This window comes from Tupaia chinensis, unplaced genomic scaffold (assembly GCF_000334495.1).
Source record: "Tupaia chinensis unplaced genomic scaffold, TupChi_1.0 Scaffold139190_1, whole genome shotgun sequence".
Taxonomy (NCBI): Eukaryota; Metazoa; Chordata; class Mammalia; order Scandentia; family Tupaiidae; genus Tupaia; species Tupaia belangeri.
This window is the reverse complement of record NW_006199080.1, coordinates 2100256-2124723: the sequence shown is the minus strand read 5'-3', so window position 1 is coordinate 2124723 and position 24468 is coordinate 2100256. Positions and strand designations below refer to the sequence as shown.

The 24468-nt window shown below is 36.5% G+C and overlaps 1 protein-coding gene across 1 annotated transcript in view; it reads right to left on the bottom strand.

Moving 5' to 3' along the window:
* Positions 1–24468, bottom strand: part of LOC102477394 (alpha-enolase-like) — a 46056-nt gene that overhangs the window by 14010 nt on the left and 7578 nt on the right. The window contains exon 4 of the mRNA XM_006161812.1: positions 21157–21322. Coding sequence (XP_006161874.1) covers positions 21157–21322 — 166 coding nt within the window. The remainder of the gene's footprint in view (positions 1–21156; positions 21323–24468) is intronic.

Genomic DNA, 24468 nt, shown 5'->3' with positions numbered 1-24468 from the left:
TAATGATTTTCTTTTACACTAGGCTATAAGTCATTAAAAACTATATCAGACTTTGTCTTTCATGTAACTTAGGGAGTCATGAGATTTGTGTCCAATAAATACTAAATAAACATTGACTATTCTGGTGGACCAAAATACCTGGCTTGGTATCCTTGCTCTGCTGTTTTTCTTCTGCCATTCTGAGATTGCTAATAACTTCTCACACTTTCCTTCCATTCATTTGTAAAAGAGACATTATAATTGCCTTTAAGGCAGGTAGCTTTTTTAAAGATTCAATAATATAATACATCCAAAGGACTAACAACACTGCCAGAAAACCAGTGAGCACTCAATAAATGTTAGTTCTTATGATTATTCCTTTGTTCAAAGTTTATTTATTTATTTATTTCCCTATGAGCTAGAGAGATCCACAGAGACACACACTACTTTCAAGAGGGTTTTGACCACACTCATCCCTCACCTTCAGCCAGCCCTGAATTGTGAGCACATGTATGTGTGCCTAGTGTTCTCAGGGAGGTGTGTGTGTGTGCCTGGTATTGTCAGGGAAGGGTGTGTGTGCACCTGGTGTTCTTAGGGAGAGGTGTGTGTGTGCTTGGTGTTCTCAGGGAGGTATGTCTGCGTGCCTGGTGTTCCCAGGGAGGTCTCTGCATCAACTTGGAACTTTTCCACATGAGTCAGCCTTGCAAAGTGTCATGTTTATCATGGCTCTGCTGTCCAGACCCTTCTTATAATTATTCTTCACATATTATATTCATCATGGCACCAACATTTTAAATTAGATTTAGAGAAAGTTTTATCCTTCATCATTTGAGTACTTGTTACTTCCAACCTAGATGAATATTATCCTCTCGAGAGTGTCTACAGTTTCATGGTTAACGCCTTCATATCCAGTTTTTCTAGTAACAGACAGGTATTTTAGATCTTATACTCCTCTATCTTCGAGTTTCACAAACTCCTCTGCAGTTTTCTGATTCACATTGGTGATTAGGATCTCTCTGCAATAGATTAACTCCATATAGTAACCAAATTAAGAAATGGACCTTTAATTGAATTTCATTATAAATCACAGCAAAGTTCTATTTTGTAAAATTTAGGAAGGGTTTTCCAATCAAGTTAGAAGAAATTGTTAGTTAGGCATAGTCATAGTTATCTGACTGAGTTTAGGTTCAGCAAATATACCCGATGACATCAGCTAAAATTTATAAAAGAATTAAATGAAATTATTCACAATTATTAATAAATAAGTATGCATTACATTTCATGTTTTACAGGAATAAACATTAAATTACTGAAGAATGGTTTTAGGTATTTCAAACCTGTAATATAAATATAATATGGAAAAAAAAGTGTCAAAACTTAAAAGATGTCAGTTTGAACAATTTTAATGATAACAAATTTCTACATTTATTAGATTGCTAAAAGAATGTGTAGCCAGTGTGTTCTCACTGTCTCACTTGAAATGCCATTCACTGCAACATTTTTGAAAAATTAATAAAATGTTTACCTTTTAATCACCTTTTCTCTCAGATATACAGGAATAAAAATAAAGCAACCATTCTTTATTAAACATATTATAAGTATTTAAAATGATTCATGGCATAACTCTTTTTTGAAAAGCAAAACTCACAAGTTAAGCCTAGCTGTTTCCAGTACATAAATCATCATGATGGCAGTAGCAAGGAGGTATGATGACAGAGACTGTTATCCAGAAAGTCCTGGGGTAGCTCAGCACGGTGTGCAGAGAGCTGAATGGATTAATCACATCATTCTTATATTACCTTAAATGATGCATTATATTAAAAATATTATTATTGTCCAGGCCATTTCCCTTCATAAAATCCTACTCTTCTCATGATGCTCTTATAAAATCTTTATGAAATGGAATTCTAGAGGCATGATTGCTTGAGTAAAGGAAAGTTTAAAGTTGAGGAGAAAATCCTTGTTGAAGTCCTGAGATTGTAATCGCATATGGCATGTTTATCTTCCTTCCTCCCTCCTTTCTCTCTCTCTCTCTCTCTCTCTCCCCTCTCCTTTTTTTCCTTGAAGATAGGGTCTTGACATGTTATCATCCTCCTGCCTCAGCTTCCCAGATCGGACTAAAAACCGGCGGCACCACATGGGGGGGGGGGATATTTAAACAAAAGGATAAAGCTTTATTACCCAGGCTATTCTTTAGTTTACAGACTCCTCTTGCAGCCTATCAAATTGCTAGAGTATTAGGTGCATGCCAGCTTGCCGGGACTTTTAGGTTAGACAGGAAACAAACTCAGGCTTCCTTCCCATGTGATCCCAGCCTGCAAAGCATAAGATCTTAGAAGCATGAGCCACATGGCTTGTCTGTTTTCTTTAAAATATATCTTGCATGATGAATATATTTCAGAGTTAGTTGACAACTTGCGTCTTCTGTCCCTAAGAAAGCATTATGAAAATTACTTTTCATTGAATAAAAATATTTGATGAAATAAAGAGCCTGTGTCAAGTCTCAAACCCTTGGAAAACTCATGAAACTTGTTTCGCTTATTTATTTTCTGTCTTTTTTTCCTCCTAAAATGATAGCCTAGAACAAAGTTCATTGAAGGTTGTGATTAGTTTGGTTTTCTTATTGGAACTCTACTCTATTGCCGTACACAGATTTCACACACACACATACACATACACACACGCACACACTCAATGCTTTGGTTACAACTTTAAAATATACTTGATATTTTATTAGTTTTGTTTATTTTCATTTCATGTCTGTCATCACTATTTCCTTATCAGTCATTATAATAGAACTCCATTTTTTAAAGAAATGCTTCAAAAAGTAAAAATAGTCCATGTTCTCTCATTTAAAAGCACATATAAATATAATTTGCTACATTGTTGAAGGATCTTTCAGTCAATTCATTAAGAGCAGACATATAACCTACCTGGTTAATAGCACACATCTAAGAAAAGACCTCAAAAGTATGAAACCATCCACATCTTTGCTTTCTTCCTTATGCACACAAAATTGTCACATATTTATTTCCTTTTTGCTTAAAAACCTTCTGCCAGTCTTATTTTTTTCTTTTCTTTTTTCTCTTGAGAGAAATTTTTGCTTACTAAAGAGGCAGAGAGAGACAGAAAGCAAGAAATCACCCCCCAGGGCAAATGGCCACACCAGAATCCCTTCTCCTCATTCTCCTCTCAGCATTTTGGTCCTGAATGCACACATAACCAACGTGAGTCTCAAGCTGCCAGGTCCAGAACTCAAACTGTGGTCAGCCACATAGGAGGTTAGTATCTTAATCACTATGTCATCTGCTGACTCCAGTCCTGTTTCTTTCCTATCAATCCCCCAAAGTGCTACTAGAGTAATTGTTCCAAATGAAAATATGTCCATGTCATTTCCCTGCTTAAATTCATATTGTAATCTTGCTATCCAGTTTTCTTTTCAACAACATACAACATTTAACTATTCAGTTTTATGAGAGGCAAAAAATGTTATTCAATATTTTCCAAACTGTGGTTTATGATCTCATATTAGCAGGCTGTGCAATCAATTTAGTGGATCATGTGACCTGGAATTTTAGTCAAATAAAGTCTAATAGACTATGATGGAGGAGAATAGAGATTAGCACAGCACACATAATTCCTAAACTCATGGAAAATTCAGAGTATTGGAGAACAATGTTGGACCACAATGAGCCAGATGCAGACCAGATGGAGAGTGCTCTGCATCATCTAAAGATCATGCACTTTTACTTGGAGACAATGATTGGATGGGACTCCCATTATGTCCCTGGGGAGAGAGAGTGAGTATGTTTTACATGTGTGGAAAAAAAGTAAAATCCATACTTGGCATGTTTCAGTATTCTATTGCCACATAGCAAACTCTCTATTTGATAGTTTGAAAGTAATAATTTGATATTTGTCTTAATTTTATAGTTGAATGTCCATTCTTCTCTTCTGTAAGGTGTCAATTAGAGTCACTAATATGGTGTGTTCAGGTGTCATCTCACATGTATGGGGCCTTGATGTGTACTGTAAGCTGATGTTCTAAGTGTTTTCTGTCTCTCACGATGTCTCATGTTTCGTGGGTTTTCTGTGGGTAAAGGCATCCTTACAAACTTTTCATGGCTATAAATCTAATGACTTCCCTCACAGTCTATTAAAGCAAATCTCAAGGCTTGTCTAGCTGTGATGACAGGGGACGTATTCTCCACTTCTTTATTAGAAGAGTTAATCCACACAGGTTACCAACAGGACCTATTCTATTAGACAAAATATGTACGTCAACCACAAGTCATTCCATTTCCACAGGAAAAATTGAGTCATATTTCTTAATTGTAATTATTTCCATTATAGCTCTATATAGGTTGCATGTTTCATTTTCAATAGTTTTCATTGATAATGTACATCATCACAATTATCTGCACATAAAAATCACCTGGAGTTTACAGATAATCTGAATTGGCTTATATCAATTACAAAAATTGAATCACTTTTTCATAATTTTCCAAAAGAGAAAACATTAAGCCGAGATGGATTCACTAGTGAATTCTACCAAACATTTAAGGAAATAATTATACCAATACTCTACAATCACTTTCAGAAAAAAGGGAATGCTTCTTAATAGTCTCTGAGGCTAGCATCACTCTAATAACAAAACCAGAAAGACATTACAAAGAGGGGACCAGCAGGTGGCATGGTGGGTTAAGGCAGTGGACACTCCCACATGGCTGACAAAGGTTCAAGTCCTGAATCTGATGGCTTGCTTTCTCACTTCCTCTCTCTCTCAGTCTCACCCTCTGTCTCTCTCTGGTCAAATTAAAAAAATAAATGAATAAATAAATTAAATAATAAATGATTAAAAAAAGAAAGACATTACAAAGAAAGAAAAATACAGACTACTATCTTTATGGAAGACTGATACAACAATCTGAACAAAATACTAGCAAACTGAATACAAAACGTATAAAAAAAGTTTAAAAGGAAGCATCAAGTGAAACTTATCCTAGGTATCCTGGGTAACTGATTAAAATCAATTAATGTCACATCAATAAATTCTCAATAATACAGGAGTGAAAGAGGCTTCTTTAACTTGATAAAGAATATTTACAAAATAACCTACAGGTGACATAACACTTAAAGATGAAAATCTAGAAACCTTTCCTCTAAGGTTAGGAACAAAATTAGGATATACCTTCTTACTACTCCGTGTAAATATTGCAGTAAAAGACAAGAAGATGGGAGGGGGAGAGGAGGTCAAAACAGTATACTCATGGTATACAGATATTTATATGATATTATGGTTGTTTATAAACTCTTGACTCATTATTGCCAAACTTGCAAGTAACCAAGATATTGGTAGGTGAATGGGCATATAAAGTGTGGTTCCTCCAGACAGACAATGTAATGTTATTCAGTGCCAAAAATAAATGAGTTAACAAGGCATGGCAAGACATGAAGGAAATAAATTTATATTACCAGAAAGGAAACAAATCTGAAATACAACATATTGAATGATTACAACTATAGAAGATTTTTAAAAAGGAAGAACTATGCAGTCACATGATTAGTGGTTGCCATGAGATAAGAGAGAGGGATGAGTGAATAGGTGTAACACAGAAGATATTTAGAGCAGTGAAAAATCTACATATGATACTTGAATGGCAGATACATAAACACATGTATGCGATCCTATAGAATGTATAACACCAAGGAAACACCAAACACTAATGTAAACTGTACATTGGGTAATAATGATGTATCAAGACACTTTTACCAATTGTAAGAAATGTAGCTTTCTGTAGAAGATATTTGTAATGGGAGAGGCTGTGTGTGTGTAAGGAAAAATAACACATGATGCCTCTGAACATGCCTCTCCATTTTTCTGTGAGAATAGACTGTTTAAAAAAATCTAAAAAGAAATCATTTGTGGAGTTAAAAAAGTTTGTGTGTCTCTATCATATCTATGCCAATTATATCAAAATCTTTACAGTGAGACTCCATTAACCATAGTTTTTAATGTTTCTCAAGTGATGCCAATGTCCAATTTGAGGATCACTCGACTAGACTCTGAATTCTTCTAGGGAAGAGATAGGACCATTAATAAACATGCATTTGTATGGGTTTCAGTACTAACATAATAATTCCTATGACATAGTAGATCCCCAACAACAGTGCCTAAATAAATAGAGAAAGTACACATCTGTGCTATTATAATATGTCTGACCTACTTTTAGAATTGAACTTAAAAAGAAAGAAGTATACTAACATCATTAACATGAAGGAACCTTTTTCAATTTTCCTTTAGAAGTAGATAAATGGGGATACAGGTTAAAAAAAAGCAAGCAGTCTGGATACCAACTAATTACATTCACTGATTAAGCTTAGAAAAATTCTCAATTAACTCTCCTAGGAATATAAATCTAGATGAGCTGTTACAATTTTGTTAGGCTGTAAGTTCACTCTATATTCTGTGGCTAGGAGTTCATTGGAATGATTTACTCATCATTTACTTCCCTGAATTCATGGTTTAATATGATTTATTATGACATATGATATCCTCATATTTTGAATTTGTTATGATCTATATCAAACTTGACTGAATTCAGGTTTTTCAGAAAGTCGACAATGAAATAATCCTCACAGATATTTGGTGATTTTTTTTCACTATTTCAATACTTATTTTAGAAAATGTCTTAGTTAAAGTAGGTATGTGAGTTCCCTGTTTTACTTCATATTTTTGTCTGAAATTATACCTGTTGAATTTTGTGTATCTAAAATATTAATGGTCACTTAGAAAAAAATGGAGAAAAAAGAGAAAAATAAAAGAAAGGTTTATATTTATCTTTTCTTTATTGTTTGAAGTATGCACTCAGTGGGGTTGGCAGGTAGCATGGTGGTTGAAGCACTGGACTCCCATGTGGCAAACCACGGTTTGAATCCCAGATTAAGCAGCTTGCTTTCTCACTCTCGCTCTCTGGTCAAATTGAAGAAAAATACATAAAATTAAGTAATTCTTTAAAAAGAAAAAAAGGGGTCTCTGTAAGGGTAAGCAAAAGTAATATTCCTCCACTGATGAGATAGGAAAAGAAGAAAGTATATGATAGTAATGTCCAGATGGATCTGGTATATTACAGAAACTCCATTCCATCATTCCTTCCTGGTGAACTAAAGAAGAGAAGATAAGAAAGGGAACATATAGTACCAGTACAAATGCAGGTTGATCTTAAAGGAAACAGAAAGGGTGATAAACATCAACCACAGACTGTAATTTAAAAAAAAAAAATTACCCACGTAAAAATGAAAAAGAAAAATGTTGAATGATATTATTGTTGTGATGGTCACCGAAAATTTGGTAGAGTTCCTGAGAAGGCAACCTGGAGGTATGTATAGTAGATTTAAGATTCAAGATGTATTGGGGGCCAGCAGGGGGCATAGTGGTTAAGGTGCTGGACTGTGATTTGAGTCCCAGACCCAGCGACTTAAAACTCATGCCAGGTGCATGTACATGTATGTCCAAAAACCTCTAGAGGAGAGTGGAGGAGAAGGAATTGTGGTGTGGCCTTCCCCCCTGGGAGGGGGGAGGAGCTGATTTCTTGCTTTCGGTCTCTCTGTCTCTCCAGCAAGCACACACACCCTACTGCAAAAAAGTCTCTCAAAAAAAGAAGATATATTGGGACCAGCAGTTAGCGTAATGGCTATGTTGCTGGACTCCCTTGTAGTCCACTGCAGTTTGCATCCCGGACCTGGTGGATTAAAACTCACGCCAGGCGCATGTGCGTGCGTGCCCAAGGTCCTGTGAGGAAAATGGAGGAGAAGGGATTGCAGCATGGCCATCACCCCTGGGGGGTGATTTCTCGCTTTCTGTCTCTCTGTCTCTCTCTGTCTAGTGAGTGCACTCACTTACCCTATAGCAAAAAAAAAAAAAAAGAAGATAAGATATATCAAACAGCAAGTATTGTTTTACATTATATCCAGAAAAAGTAAACGAAAAAGTAAACAAGTAAACTTTATCCTATACTATCAAGCTAAGCAGAGCACACAGAGACCTTTTAGACAACTCATTAATTAAGGAATTTCTTTTGTCTTTTAAAATACACATGTACCATAATTTCAGAAAAATAAAAGAAAGGTTTATATTTATCTTTTCTTTATTGTTTGAAGTATGCACTCAGTGGGGTTGGCAGGTAGCATGGTGGTTGAAGCACTGGACTCCCATGTGGCAAACCACGGTTTGAATCCCAGATTAAGCAGCTTGCTTTCTCACTCTCGCTCTCTGGTCAAATTGAAGAAAAATACATAAAATTAAGTAATTCTTTAAAAAGAAAAAAAGGGGTCTCTGTAAGGGTAAGCAAAAGTAATATTCCTCCACTGATGAGATAGGAAAAGAAGAAAGTATATGATAGTAATGTCCAGATGGATCTGGTATATTACAGAAACTCCATTCCATCATTCCTTCCTGGTGAACTAAAGAAGAGAAGATAAGAAAGGGAACATATAGTACCAGTACAAATGCAGGTTGATCTTAAAGGAAACAGAAAGGGTGATAAACATCAACCACAGACTGTAATTTAAAAAAAAAAAATTACCCACGTAAAAATGAAAAAGAAAAATGTTGAATGATATTATTGTTGTGATGGTCACCGAAAATTTGGTAGAGTTCCTGAGAAGGCAACCTGGAGGTATGTATAGTAGATTTAAGATTCAAGATGTATTGGGGGCCAGCAGGGGGCATAGTGGTTAAGGTGCTGGACTGTGATTTGAGTCCCAGACCCAGCGACTTAAAACTCATGCCAGGTGCATGTACATGTATGTCCAAAAACCTCTAGAGGAGAGTGGAGGAGAAGGAATTGTGGTGTGGCCTTCCCCCCTGGGAGGGGGGAGGAGCTGATTTCTTGCTTTCGGTCTCTCTGTCTCTCCAGCAAGCACACACACCCTACTGCAAAAAAGTCTCTCAAAAAAAGAAGATATATTGGGACCAGCAGTTAGCGTAATGGCTATGTTGCTGGACTCCCTTGTAGTCCACTGCAGTTTGCATCCCGGACCTGGTGGATTAAAACTCACGCCAGGCGCATGTGCGTGCGTGCCCAAGGTCCTGTGAGGAAAATGGAGGAGAAGGGATTGCAGCATGGCCATCACCCCTGGGGGGTGATTTCTCGCTTTCTGTCTCTCTGTCTCTCTCTGTCTAGTGAGTGCACTCACTTACCCTATAGCAAAAAAAAAAAAAAAGAAGATAAGATATATCAAACAGCAAGTATTGTTTTACATTATATCCAGAAAAAGTAAACGAAAAAGTAAACAAGTAAACTTTATCCTATACTATCAAGCTAAGCAGAGCACACAGAGACCTTTTAGACAACTCATTAATTAAGGAATTTCTTTTGTCTTTTAAAATACACATGTACCATAATTTCATGAAAGGGATTATGATTTAAAGGACTTAAAGTAATAATAGCCAATTTTAGATTCTGATTGCCATGGGGTAAAGAGACAGGATCATTTTGGTACAAGAATCATTGAGCTATTAACTTGTAACTCAGAGGAATAAAAAGATGATTATTCTGATAAGATAAACATCTATTTACACAGCTTTTTAGATCTGAGATTTGCCACTCCTGCATTTATCTTTTTTAAACTGATTTCTCTGTTTGTGTTCTTTGGTGAGACCTATGATTTCCTGTGTCATTTTCTTTACTCAATCAGAAAATAAGTTTTGATTAAAGGGTTGAATACCTGCTTCAGGCTCTTACCCAATTTCCACATCACTCACATTGATTGATTTCCCTGTTAAGAAATTTAATTCTTCTTTTTTTCAATGAGAAACGTCAGTATTCTCATCCTTTCCCCTGGGTATCATATGAGCAGTGAGTATGATTGTCCTCCTCTCTCAAGTTCCTTATGTGTGTAAGGGGATAATGAATGGTCTGAGAATTTTCTTATTTTTCCTGTTAAAAGAAATGTTCTTGGAATTTTATCTGTTGAAGTTTCTTTTATCCTCAGAAGCTTTATCTTTGTGTCAGTTCAGTCTTCACAAGGAAGACCTCTGACCTAGTCATCTGCTGCCCCTTGTATTTCTCCATTACATTCAAGTGACTGTTTGTAGAAGACCTCTGCTGGCGAGTCCAGAATATCACTTACAAGAACTCAGGGCTCTCAGGAAGGGAAAGCAAAAATATCTTCAAGTTCTCTCTGAAGAAAAATCCTAGCCACCTGACAGGTTTGGATCTAGCCCTTCTACATTTTTTTCTTGGCTCAGAATGCATTTTTATAGTTTTTAGCAATGTCCTTCCATAGGTTTGACATAATGATCCCATCAATCCTTCCTGCTGGCAGCTCATCTTCAGTATTTAAAAAACTTGGGACAAACTCCAAATCCCCATTTGCTTGATTCTCTGTATGTATTACCTTGCAGAAACACCACTAGCAATTTCATATTTTGCAGTTGTAGGTAGGAAAGTTAAAGTCTCCTAAGAATCAAAATAGCATAAAAAAGAATGATAACCCTGATTTGTTTATAATTTGAAAATATATGTGTGTAGGTTCACATACTGAATTATACATATATATTCTCATATTCGTACATGTATATAAGTGAGTATATGTAATTACATAGAGTAATGAGTCATCAATTATTTATTGAAAAATATTTATATTTCAAAACTTCATCTTGTTCTTTAATATACAAAAGATGTAATATAAACCTAGTGCCTGGATGCAATCAGCTTATATTTCAGTAGCAATTCTATTAAGAACAAAAAATAATTAGGCAATATGTATACATTCTACCTGTTAGTTGGACTGCAAAATATATGTACAACATATTCAAGGAACATATCAATCAAACTGATATATTTTTAAAACAAGATAATGTCATGAGAGTATTTAATATTTTTTTAAATAGACAGAGACTTCTAAATTCCAAGTAAACCGTAAAAATTACTAAAATCAATATCTAACTCTTTAGATTAAAATAATAATTTTTATTAATATAGTTATTCTAATTTAAACATTACATTTAACTGTATTTGACTCTAATACATTTTGTGATTTCTCATTTGAATTAACGTATAAAAATGAATAAACTATGCATGGATATGTGATATTTCCTAAGTAGCCAGAATATTTGTATAATTAAAGAGGCGTGTTCTCCTTTAATAATAATGACTATAATTAATTGATTACATGCCATTTCAGGCACTGTTTTATTTAATCTCATGTAATTCTCATTTGACAAGTGAGAAGTTGAGGTTAGATAAATAAGCCATATAGTAAAAGTCAATTAATACTACACTCAGTACAGGTCTGCTCTTGGTATGATGCAAAAGTACCAGAGAGAATAATTACACAGCCTTGAAGTAAAGATAATGAATCTTACTGTTCATTTTTTCGTACTATTCTTAGCAATTTGTCCCAATTAACACACACTTTTACTTAGTTACTCTAAATTGTCTTTAAAAGGTAATCTGATTTTTTCACACAGTTGTCCATGTCAATATTGCTAATATTTCTAAATCCTTCTAGCTTTCACTAAGCTAGAAAGTGAATGCTGTATTTATTACATACAGAATGCTATATTTATAAGTATGTAGCCCAGTTTTATTAATATCAGGATTGTCTGCCAAAATAGCACTGCCCCTTAAAACTATTTTTTTTCTTTCTCCTACCATGTCTGTCCCTGTTCTAATGACCCAGAACCTTTTACGTCACAATTCAGAACCACTGCCAAATATGACCTAAGAATAGTAGGATAATTTCAAATAGGTGTAACCATAAATGTGGAGAAACAAAAAATAATGTATTTTAAAACATAGTAATTTTGTAACCTGTATTTTTTTTGTTTGTTTTATAATCTCAGTATGTCCAGAAAACTTTGAATTCATATATTACAATCTCATGAAAAATTCTGGTGTCATTACAGAAAATACTTCCATGTAATTGCAATATAGATGTAACTACTTATTTTGTCTTTCCAAAGATCAACATTGAACATCCTTTAAATTATAATATATAAACTTCTACTGTTTTTATGAGTTCTTAAGATAGACATGTAGCAATTTATTTTTAAAAGGCATCTTTTCCAAAATTAATAGATTTTGGCACAAAGTATCAAGACCTAAAATAGCACACTTAGCTGCCAAAGTCACTCTGCAAATCTGTCAGTAGGACACTGTGGAGCTATTTCAACCTAAAGTCAGAGTTAATGTTCGTACTAGTCCTGAATATTGGCCTTCCTTCATTGCACCTTTTGTTATGTTGAGAAAGCTACCATGACTATGTAGGTCTCTGTAAAATTTAGTTGCTATAAATGGCTTTTATTTAAACATAAACAAAAATATACAAGAGGAAATATTTATTCTTACATTTTTCAGGTTTTATAAAAATATGAAATTGAGAGGCTAGCAGGTGGTGTGGCACTTGGGGCACTGAACTCCCACATGGCCAACTGAGTTTCAGTCCCAGAACTGGCAGCTTGTTCTTTCACTTTCCCTTTCTCTTTGTCTGTATCTCTCTCATGTCAAGTTAAAAAATAATAAAAATAAATAAATAATCCTTTAAAATATTAAATTGAGTTTTAAACATAACAAAATATGCTTATTTCCTTCTATATGTATTCCAAACACATCCCAAATACTGCGACTAATTGTAAGTATAGCACTACACCAGCTCCCTCTGTAAAATTGTCGATCAATAATTTTTTTTTCCAAAAGATTAAATTATCTTTCCCTTCAATTGTGAAAATAGGTTGCACATAACACAAGATATTTCAGGGGTCAGCCAGTGATGTGGTGGTTGAAGCAGCTGCATATGATAAGGCCGACTGCACAGTTGGAGTCCAGACCCTGAGGCTGAGAAACATGTGAGGTGCGTATGTGTGCATGCCCAAAATCCTAAGAGGAAAATGAAGGACAAGGGATTGCAGCTTGACCCCTCCCACACACGCACACCAGCACATACTTTTTCACTCTCTCTTCTCTCACTCCAGTGAGCAAACATGCCCTATCACAACCTCAAAACAAAACAGAATGAAACAGGATTTTCAGCAGCTGAGATGTAATAGGATGTATTATGAACGCAATGAGTGTTAAATTATAAATGTGGATATTGAGGTGTGATTCTTACTGGAGGAAGAGTGTAAGATATAGTGTAAATGTCTCATGGTAGAGATGGTAATTGAGAAATGGTGATGAATTCTTAAGCAATTCTTCTGTATACTTAAATCATTGCACAACAGGGGTGCCATGGAGAATCACTCACTAGGGAACACAATTTTTTTATTTTACTAGGCTAAGATTTTTATTATAGGCAGATGTTTATCTTTACTTAATAGTTCAGCTTCCCTTTTATAGAGTTTATAATCACCATATAACATGAATTACATTTTTTTATTCTTACTATTTTTAACATTCAGTCACTGTACATCATTGGATTTGTAAAGAGAATTTACCTAACATGAAATCATCTCAGACCAGTTCAGTTGAGAATACTATACATGTTATCATCAAGTAATAAACTAGTTCTGTATCCCACAAATGTCATGCTTCTCTATTTTTTCTCCTGATTTCCTTCTCTATTCTCTTCCCTTCTTCCCCCATCCTTGTTCCACACTGTCTTCAGAGCCCATAACTATTTTCACTGTTTTTATGCCCTCCAATATGTGAAGAGTAGGTATATATTAAGTGGATACATACAATATCTTTCTTTCATACCCTGACTTGCTTCACCCAGCAATAAAGCTTCCATATTCGACCACAGTCTATCAAATGCTGGGTCTTTTTTTCTTTTAATGGCTGAATAGGATTCCATGGAGTATACATACCTTTCTCCTACCTTTTTTAATCCATTTATCTGTTTGTTGACATTTGGGTTGGTTCCATGTTTTAACAATCGTAAATAATGCTATAATAAACATTGATGTGAAGCGCTTTTCCTACCGACCATTATCCTGTCCTTTGGGTAGATAGCCAGAAGTGAGATTGCTGGATCAAATGGTAGTTCTATTTGTAAATCTTTGAGGAACCTCCGTATTGTTTTCCACAGTGGCTGGACCAATTACATTCCCACCGACAGTGGAACATTCCCCTTTCACCTCATCCCCCGCCAATACTTATCACTTTTTGTATTTTTTACTCTTCACTATTCTGACAGGGGTTAGGTGGTATCTCATTGTGGTTTACATCTGCATCTCCCTTTTGATGAGGGATGTTGAACATTCCCTCATATGCTTTTTGGCTGTTCGTATGTCTTCCTTAGGCAGATTTTTGTTCAGCTCATTTTCCCAACTTTTAATTAGGCTCATCAATTTTCTTTTGGGTAAGCCTCTTAAGTTCCCTGTGTATCTTGGTTATCAGTCCTTTATCTGAGGCATAGTTTACAAAAATATTTTCCCATTCTGAGGTGAACACAAATTTTTGAGCAAAATTTGGTACATGTAGTAATAATGACTAGAAATGGAACTAATTTTCTTTCTTTCTTTTTTTCTTTTATTTTTGGAGAGGTTTTTGCTATAGGGCGCGTCAGCTTGCCAGACAGACAGAGAGAGACAGAGAGACAGAAAGTGAGAAATCACCCCCCAGGGGGATGGCCATGCCGCAATCCCTTCTCCTCCATTCTCCTCTCAGGATCTTAAACACGCACGCATGCACACGTGCCTGGCGTGAGTTTAAGCCACTGGGTCCAGGACGTGAACTGCAGTCGACTACGTGGGAGCCCAGCGACATAGCCATTATGCTAATTGCTGGTCCCAAATGGAACGAATTTTCAAATAAAGAACTAAGGAATTTTTTTTAATTGCCAGAAGAACATGTGTGAGTCAGAGAAGGGTAGAGAGACAGAGAAAGAGAACAAATTTCTCATGCTCCAATTCTTTTTCTATTTCTTCATTTTATCAAGATTTTGGACACTTGTGCACATGAGCCTGCATGGTTTTGTGGCTGCAGAAGCCTGGATTTGAACTGCAGTAGGTCATGTGGGATTTGGCTAACTTAATCACTAGGCCATATGGCTGACCCTAAATTATTGACTATTTAAATGTACAGACATTTTATTTATTTTAATTATTGATTTTTCTTGTTCATAGTATTTTTATTTTTAAAAGGAATTATTTATTTAATTGTACTTATTATTATTTTTTAATTTGACCAGAGAGAAGCAGAAAGAGAAAGAGAGAAAGAAAGTAAAAGACCAGACTGCCAGGTCTGGGACTCAAACCATGACTGGCCATGTGGGAGGCCAGCACCTTAATCACCATGCTACCTGCTAGCCCCTATAGCATTTTTCAAAAGACAGAAAAAGATACTTTTCAAATAGTGCCTTATCTATATTTCTCATTGCATCATGCATTAGTTCTTTGTTCTTTGATTGCAAGAGGGCATGCACACTCACTCAAGAAAGACAAAGAAAAAACTGCCCAATGGAGCATGATCACTCTGTGATCTTTTTTCCTCCATTTCTCCATTCCATGAAGATTTTTGAGCAGGCATGAGCACACATGCACCCAGCATATTTTCCAAACATCCAGAGCTGGAATTAGAACTGTGGTCATCTATGTGGGATCTGGATCCATGTGTACATTGCTCAGCTACTACTCCACTGGGCTGGCCCATTCGTTGCAATTTAAAGTCAGAGTTACTCTCAATTTGATAACAACTATGTGATTTATTTCTAATTACTTTACAGACCTCCCTTGATATTTGTTTGGGATAACATTTTTGTTTTTTAAAGAATTTTTCTATACAGTATGTGCACTTGGTGGAGAGATAGAGACAGACAGAAAGAAAACAAGAAATCTACTCACCTTGGGGGTATAGCCATGCCTCTATCCCTTCTCCTCCATTCTTCTCTTGGGATTTTGGGCACACATGCACATGTGCCCAGTGTCAGTCTCAAGCTGCAGGATCTGGGACTTAAATTGCAGTTGGCCATATGGGAGTCCACCTGCCTTACCCACCACATCACCTGCCAGCCCTCTGTTTGAGATAACTTTTGAAATGTTTAAACCTGTCTGCTAAATCCATATTGAACCATGATTTGGAGAAGAAAGGATCTCTTTATTATGAGCACATATTTTTCTTACTAATATTTGACTCTTTCCAAAATTCAGAAACCATAAGCATTCAGTAAGAGAGGACATCTGTAATGACACAATAAATATTTATTGAGTAAATAGTATGAGGTGGTAGAAACTGTACACACAAAAATTATCCCGATTGTTCACTAAACAGGTCCATGCCATTTTACTTCAGAGATCCCAAAATCAGGTCATATGAAAGATAACAAATGTGTTTAGGTCACACAGAAAGTTCAACTTTGAGCCAGATTTTGAATCCAAGCTGGTTCTAGGACTTGCGACTTCAGCTCTGAACAAGCCACTCTAATGCTCAGTGGTTTCTCAGTACTCTTCTAGTAATGTGCCATTTGGTGTTTCTAATCATGACTAGCTATTAACTTGAGTATTTGCTTTTCACATCAGCTTGGGTGTTGAAAACAAAGGTAGCTATTTTGATAAAGAACTCAGTTGAGATGATAAACGATCCGACTGTTTTATGCATAGACACCTGCGAGAGCATCTTTGCATCTTCATTTAAATCTCACTGACTAAAATGTTTCTCCTTCCAAAATAATTACCTTATGGGACAGCCCTCAGACAAATTTGCATACAAATATTTTGTTACTCTATTATTTTCTGTAATCAGATCCCCCTGACTCACCCAATACTCTTGTATCCAGATACTTCTCTTTTCCACATTCTGTGAACTTACAGTTGGCCGTGCTTAGCAAGCAGCTGCCTGCAGCCTGAGGGCCTAGTGAGAAAGCTGCAGTGCTTGCACTTTTTTTTTTTTTTCCTTTTAGGAGTTCAGAGCAAAAACTATGGTGGTAATTTCTATAACCTCAACATAAAGTTATGTTATTTCTTCAACTACTCAAGGTTCTTTGGTCATTTAATGCTACACTTTAATTCATATTACATAATGTCAAGGTCTAGTTTAAAGGGAGAGATTTTTTCAAGTAGGTGTAAAGATGCAATATGAGAAATAAGAAAAATACGTCCTTGTAAAGAGAGATGGACAGATGGAGATTTGTTGGTCTAGGGTAAAAGGAACAAACAAAGGTTTTACATGAAGTACCATGGTCTATGGAGTATCTTCATGTGTCCGTAACATATATTTCAGAGTCAATCCCTTGACTATAATGGGAATTGATATTTTGGCCATGGTAATTTAAAGTGCACAAAACTTCCAAATAGATCATTTAAAAAAAAAAAAATGAGAGAAAAGAGAGAAATAAGGAAAAGAGAGACTGCTGTGATCAGAAGTCAACAAGAAAGTCTATGTATTGGGACCGGCAGATGGCATAATGGTTACTTTGTTGGACTCACAGAGCCTACTGTTTTTTAAGTCCCCTGAACCTGAATAGTAACTTGAAACTCATGCCAGGCTCATGTGAGTGTGTGCTCAAAATCCCAAGGGGAGAATGGAGGAGAAGATACTGTGATGTGGCCATATTCTCTGGGAGTTGATTTCTTGCTTTCGATCTCCCTATCTCTCTCTATTTTTCCAAAGAGCACATACAACATAAAGAAAAGTCTGTCTAAAAAAAGGAAGAAAAAAAAAAAGAAAGAAAGAAGAAGTCTATATATCAGAATAAATTTTAAAACAGCACCGATTAGTTTAAGGCTGATTGCCTGAACCAATCAGTAATCAATAAGCAAGTGGGGAAAAAAAGGACTAAGTTTTCTTTAACTGAAATATCAAAAAACTATGGCCCTCAGCCAAATCTGACCCACGGCTTGCGTTTCTAATGTCCAGGAGCTAACAATAATTTTACATTTTTAAATATTTCAAAAAGATAAAGAGAATAATATTTCTAATACATAAAACCTAAATGGAACTCAAATTTAAGTGTCTATAAATAAAGTCAACACCATAGCTTAGTGGTTAAGGACTAGTCAGATTCCACATGGCCAACCACAAATCATTGGCATTGGAAGCCTAGAAAACATGCTAGGCGTGCAGGCATATGACCCAAATCCCAACACAAAGGAGAAATGGACACGAGATCACCACATGACCATGTGCAATTGGGAAATCCTCTCTCTTTTTCTTTCTTTCTCTCTCTGGTGAGTTCACTCATCCCCTGACAATTAAAATTCATCATATGCATACGTATTCAGAAATAAAGATTTCAATTCTGGCAATATGGAGTGGCAGAAATTTGTTTTCTCTCTTGTTAATAAGTGCCTACATCTTTTATTTTTGTCACTTAGCAAATGAAGACTAAGATTATACTAGCTAGTCCTTTATAGCAGAGAAAAAATAAAAAGGCAACCTCTGGTTTAACTAAATCAGGACACTGAAAGGAGATGATTCCTGTAATTACATTTCCAGGAGTCAATCAGGGTGGTAGATGGACCACAGTTCAAGTCCCATGCCCAGTGGGTTGAAACTCATGCCGGGAGCATGTGCATGCATGCCCAAGATCATGGGAGGAGAATGAAGAAGGGATTTTGTGTGGCTATTCCTCTGGAGGTGATTTCTTACTTTCCCTCTCATTCTCTCTCTCTCTCTCTCTAGCAAGCACACAGGCCCTAAGGCTAAAACCTCTACCCCTCCCCCCAAAAATACATTAAATATGTTCTTTATGTTTAAATTTAAAAACTGGAAAAAATGCTCTGGAATTAAAAGCATGGCAATACTCAGAAAGAGAAGGATGAATTCATGACTCAAATGTTTTTCATCTGAAAGGTGACTTTTTAAATTATAGCTAAACATCCACTCTTTTATCCTGAGAAGCTGACTTTGACCTCAAAGACAAGGCCCTTAAAGGAAAGATTTGATTGATGCAGGTAGGAGATAAGATAAGGTGTCCCTTGATGATTCTACTTAAGCAGGATATTTAAGTTAGAGTCCCTATTTACACATACACTTTTTTAAATAACTATATTATAAAAACTAGAATGAAAGGAATTAAGTTTAAAAGGACTAAATGGACAGGCCAACTAACCCCTTTTGTCGTTGGTTTTTTTTTGGGGGGTATGCACTATAATAACAATTTCTTCTAAATGATCTTATGGATTGTCTTTGCATTTTTTTTTCTTTTTAATGGAGGAATTAGGGTTGGAAGTTTTCTGTTTTAGTCTTATTATCTTATCTCATTAATTAAATGCTTTAGTTTTATGTGCTTTGATTTCACAATTTATTTGTTTCACAGAAGATATGACAGATAAGCAGAAGCAAATAAAGAGCTTCCATGGCTTATATTGGTCATGAAAGCATTTCTCTATAACATTTAAAATTAATTTTTAGCATGAAAATTAATTCACAAGCATTTTCTTCATCTAAACATGCCAAATTCTTAACAATAAAGCTAAAGGAAACTATGACCGTCAGTCCAAATTATTGTTTTTTAATAGGCTTTTCATTCGGAGATGCCTTCTGAATCCATGGAACTGATTTATGAGCTGTCAAAGGGAGAAACAATCATGATTCAAAGAAAACATGGGGAAAATATATTAGTTACTGTAAGTAATTATATGATTACTGAAAGAGCATATATCGATAAACTTAACCAATATATTTTAACATTTAAGTCTAATACAAATCCTTTGCTAAATTCATCAAGTGACTTCCCATATCATTCAGAGTAAAATTCTAAGTCTTCATTAAGAGTACAAAGCCTCTGGAACCAGCAGGTGGCACAGTAGTTAAGGCACTGGATTCCCACATGGCCAAACACGGTTCAAATCTTGGACCTATCAGCTTGAAACTCAATTCCCACATGGCCAATCATAGTTCAAATCTTGGACCTGGTTGCTTGAAACTCATGCCAGGCACATGTATGTGTGAGCCCAAAATCTCCAGGGGAGAATGAAGGAAAAGAGATTAGTATGACCATCCCTGCTGAGGGCTGATTTCTCAGTTTCTCTCTCTTTGTCTCTCTCTGTGTCTCCAGTGAGCGTACATACCCTATAGCAAAAATCTCTCAAAAGACTAAAAACAAAAAAATCATAAAGCTTCCTTGTGATAACCTTCCTACCTCATCTTCCACTCTCTCCCTCATTCAGTCAGTCCTGCTCCTACATTAGTCTAATCTATTGTCTTCAACAAGCCAGGTGCCCTCTCACATCAGAGAATGTTTGCTGTTCCTTCTGCCTGAGAGATGCCCTGGGAGATGCTGTTCCCCAGCATACTACTGGCCGGCACTGCCACTGCCTCTCCAAGTTCTGCCTGTTTTCCTTGACCACTCCCCTATGTAACTTTCAACTCACTTTCCTAATTCTTTGTTTTCTTTTCCTGAAGCATACTGTGTCCTTTGCATTTTCTCTCTGTTTTTTGCTTATTTGTCTAGTCAATTGCCTAACCTTCTCTGCAGAATACATGCTGATTGATACCAAAGTTTCTCATCTGACACAGTCACTGATGAATCTTAGGTGCTAGAAAAGCATAGGACATATTCAATAAAAATTTGCAAAAAAGAAAAGAAATACATAAAGTTTTGCAGTATTTCAGTATTTCAGAATTTACTTTTTTTTTTTTTCCCATAGGCACATGCACTTGCCAGAGAGAGACAGAAAGAAAGTGAGAAATCTTCCACTCATGGGAAATGGCCAAGCCACAGTTCCTTCCCCTCCATTCAAAATCCTCCTGGGATTTGAGCACAGACATATGTACATCCAATGTGATTTTCAAGTCACCAGATCTGGGAACTGAACTGTGGTCCACCACGTGGAAATCTAGCACCTTAACCATCATACCACCTGCTGCCTTCCCCATCCCCAGGATTTACATTTTTATTCAAGATTTTTATAGGTAGCATAGAGAATAAACTAGTTCAGGTGTTTCTATAGAAAATGATATAAACATAAATTGTAATAACAAATTTAAAAATTGAGATAAAAATTTCCCAAGAGGTCATCAGAAAGCTAAGTCCCTCTTCAGTTTCTTTTTATTTTTTATCTGCTCTGTTTGTTTCTGATTGACTTTACTCTCAGAGGCTCTCTTCTAGGCAGTTTCATGGATGCTGAAGTGCATGAACTTGTAGCATCATTTCCACCACTGCCGTGAAAATCAGAAGGAAAGTTCTGGCTATTTTTACTAATATTTGTTTCCATTCTCAAACCACTGATGATAGTCACGGGTAGAAATTCCGTAATCAGTCAGGTCTCAATCCTATACCCACACATACCGAGGCCTTCGACACAAGAGTTCTTTCCAGTTCCTCTACGTGAACCAAGGCTTTTTCTTCCCAGAACATGTTCACCAAGAAGATTGTCTTCATTCGTACTGAATTGCGGCACCTTCTGAATTTCATGCCATATGTATTGAGAAACATTTTGATGAAGAGCAGAATCCTGAATAGTTACAGAAGTTAATAAGGGAATAAAAACAAAAATGTTTGCCTAGCCAAGAAAACCTCTCCAAAAAGGAAGAAGAGTAAAAAAAAATAGTGTAACGATTGGATAAGCACTAATCTAGAATGTGATGTTCATAACCATTCCATTAAGAGATTGGCAAACAGATATCTTTTGCATGTATGATGAGTTTCCAAGGTTCAAGGAAAATGAACAATATTAAAAATAACATGAACTTCAAAAACTGCACCAAAATTAACTTGTTTTTTAATTTACTTCCATTTTTCCATGATCCCTCCATTTTTTTAAAAGTGTTTGCCATAGGGTACCTGTGCTCACCAGAGAGACAGAGACAGAGAGAGGTAAAGTGAGAAATCATGCCATCGGGGTATAGTCAAATCAGTTTCTTCTCCATTATCCTCCTTGGATTTTGATCATGCACACACCTATGTCCGGCATTGAGTTGCAAGCCACCAGTTATAGGACTTAAACCACGGTTGGTCGTGTGGGATTCTAGTGCTTCAACCACCATGCCACCTGCTGGCTCCATTCAGGAACTTTTTGATTTCCTCCTGATATATAGTTGGCCATGCAGCCCATAGAAAGTATGGGACTAGCAAGTGGCTCGGTGGTCAAGGGTGCTGGACTCCTACATAGCCGATGGCAGTTGGACAGACCTGGTGATTTGGTCTCTCTTTCTCTCTGTTCCTCTCTGGTCAAATTTAAATAAATAAATAAAAAGTGAAAAAAAAATTATTTAAAAAAAGAATTAAAATAGAAAATAAACTTATGGGATCAGTAGATAGCATAATGGTTACATCTCTGGACTCTCAGGTAGTCGACTGTGGTTCGAGACTCAGACCCAGCAGCTTAAAATTTGCGCTGGACAGGTGTGTGTGCATGCCCAAGATTCCAAGATGAGAATGGAGGTGAAGGGATTGCAGTATGGTCATTCCCCCGTGGGAAGTGATTTCTCACTTTCTGTTTCTGTCTCTCCAGTGAGTGGCCTGTAGCAAAAATCTCTTAAAGAAAAAAAGACAGTAAACTTCCGTGACTAGGGGCAGTTTGTTTTACATCTTAGATTAAGGCACTTGCAAAAATTAGGCTACTAGTTTCTCACAGAAACTGGGGGGTGGGTTCTCTAATCAAACCTAGTGATTACATTTCAAAGAGATGTTTCTTAAGTACTTAAAAAAAAGACATTGCTGAGTCATAAAGCTGCCCAGAGGCTTGTTTAGCTTTTTAGAAACATTTATATACATTTCAAAGAAAGGAAGCCCTTACAATTTCGAGTTTTCTCATGTAAATAATCTAAGAAAAAGGGTCTCTTTCTTCATTTCCAACTAAGGAACGAAATCCTTTATTTTAAAATTTGTATTTGCCCTGCCGAGGTAAGTTTTGAAAAAGAAAGTAATAGGACAATAATAAATAAAAAGATTACATTTCTGTGTCAAGTGTAGTAAATAGATTGTTTTAGGTGCAGGGTGAGGTACTGGATGAAAAGAGAAGATCACAACCACATAGAAGGCAACATCTAAAAATGAACACTTTAAACCTGAAGATTCCCAGAGTAATGATGAATAATTGCAGAAACTGGAATATACGAGTCCCTGAGAAAAAATTCTTGGGACCAGCAGTTAACGTAATGGCTATGTCACTGGACTCCCACGTAGTCGACCGCGGTTCGAGTCCCTGACCCGGTGGCTTAAACTCAAGCCAGGCGCGTGTGCGTGCATGCCCAAGATCCCGAGAGGAGAATGGAGGCGAAGGGATTGCGGCATGGCCACCCCCCCCCCGGGGGGAGGTGATTTCTCGCTTTCTCTCTGTCTCTCTCTGTCTGTCTGGCGAGGGCACGTGCCCTATGGCAAAAACCTCTCCAAAAAAAATAAAAAGTTCTTTAGTTTATTTCCATCCAAATTGTAGTCCCTCGCATTGCACTTTTATAATTGACACTTAGAAATTGTAGCTGAATACTGTTCTTCAGAGACTTACTTGGTTATAGTATATACTAAATATACTGTAGCTTAAAATTAAGTCATTGTTAGACTATGCCTTGTCTTTTATTCTTCTTTATCCTTAGTGCTCTCATCCTTGAATTTTTATTTTCATAAATATAATAAGCACTTCTCGTCAACATGATAGGACATGCCAATACGCCACATTCTTCCACCCCAAACAAACAGAAAACATAACGTGGAAATTGATGGGGTTGGAGAGGGAGAGAGAGAGAAGGAAGGAAAGGAGTGAAGGAAGAAAGGCGAGGAGGAAAGGAAGAAGAGGGGGGAGAGGGGAAAGGAAAGAAGAGAAGGAAGGAAGGAAGAAGGAAGGAAGAAAGGAAGAAAAAAAAATGTCCCTACCTATAAAATGGAGAAAAGAATTCAACACAAAGCCAGCAGAGTAAGAACAAGTAAACTATTTAGCCCATATTAACACTCTGGCATTGTGCTGTGTGTGTGCGTGCACGAGTGTGTGTGTGTGTGTGTGTGTATGTGTGTTTGAGGGCGTGGGTTAGTTAGAACTGCCGCCTCAGGACTGTAAGAGGTCTGAAATCCTTGAGAGGCTCAGTAAATAAAGGACAATGGCCAGCTCCATATACTGTATAAAATTAGAACTCTCACCCACAGCTTCTGCTGCAGTCACCCCCCGCCCCACAAAGGTCAGGCTTTAATAACTGCCAGCTTTCTTAATTATTGCTCATCTCTTTCCAATGCAGGACCAACCAGAGAAAGCTGAATATACTCTCCAAACTAATTATATAGGATGCCTGGATCTAGTTAGCTCTAGTTCAGCTTCCCTGTGCCAACAAAGTCCAATCACAGCATACCCCTAGACCTTTTCTCTTTTCCACTGTAAAGCTTTCTCTCCCCCCTGCCTGCCTTTGAGTCTCTTCCAAACACAAGTGTCAGTGGCTGGCTTCCTTTGCTATAGCAAGCTCTGAATAAATAGCCTCTGCTTGTGATCACTTGAGTGGTTTTTGTTTATGTCCACATACTAAAGGTCTTGGCAGAGGCAAATATGACTTCACCCTAGGTGCTCAGGAATTTTAAAACTCACTGTGTAAGCAGGATGGGAGGCAGGGGGGCAGGAAGAACTCACCCAAAAGGTGAACCATTATTATTATTTCCTAATACCAGTAAATAAGGACA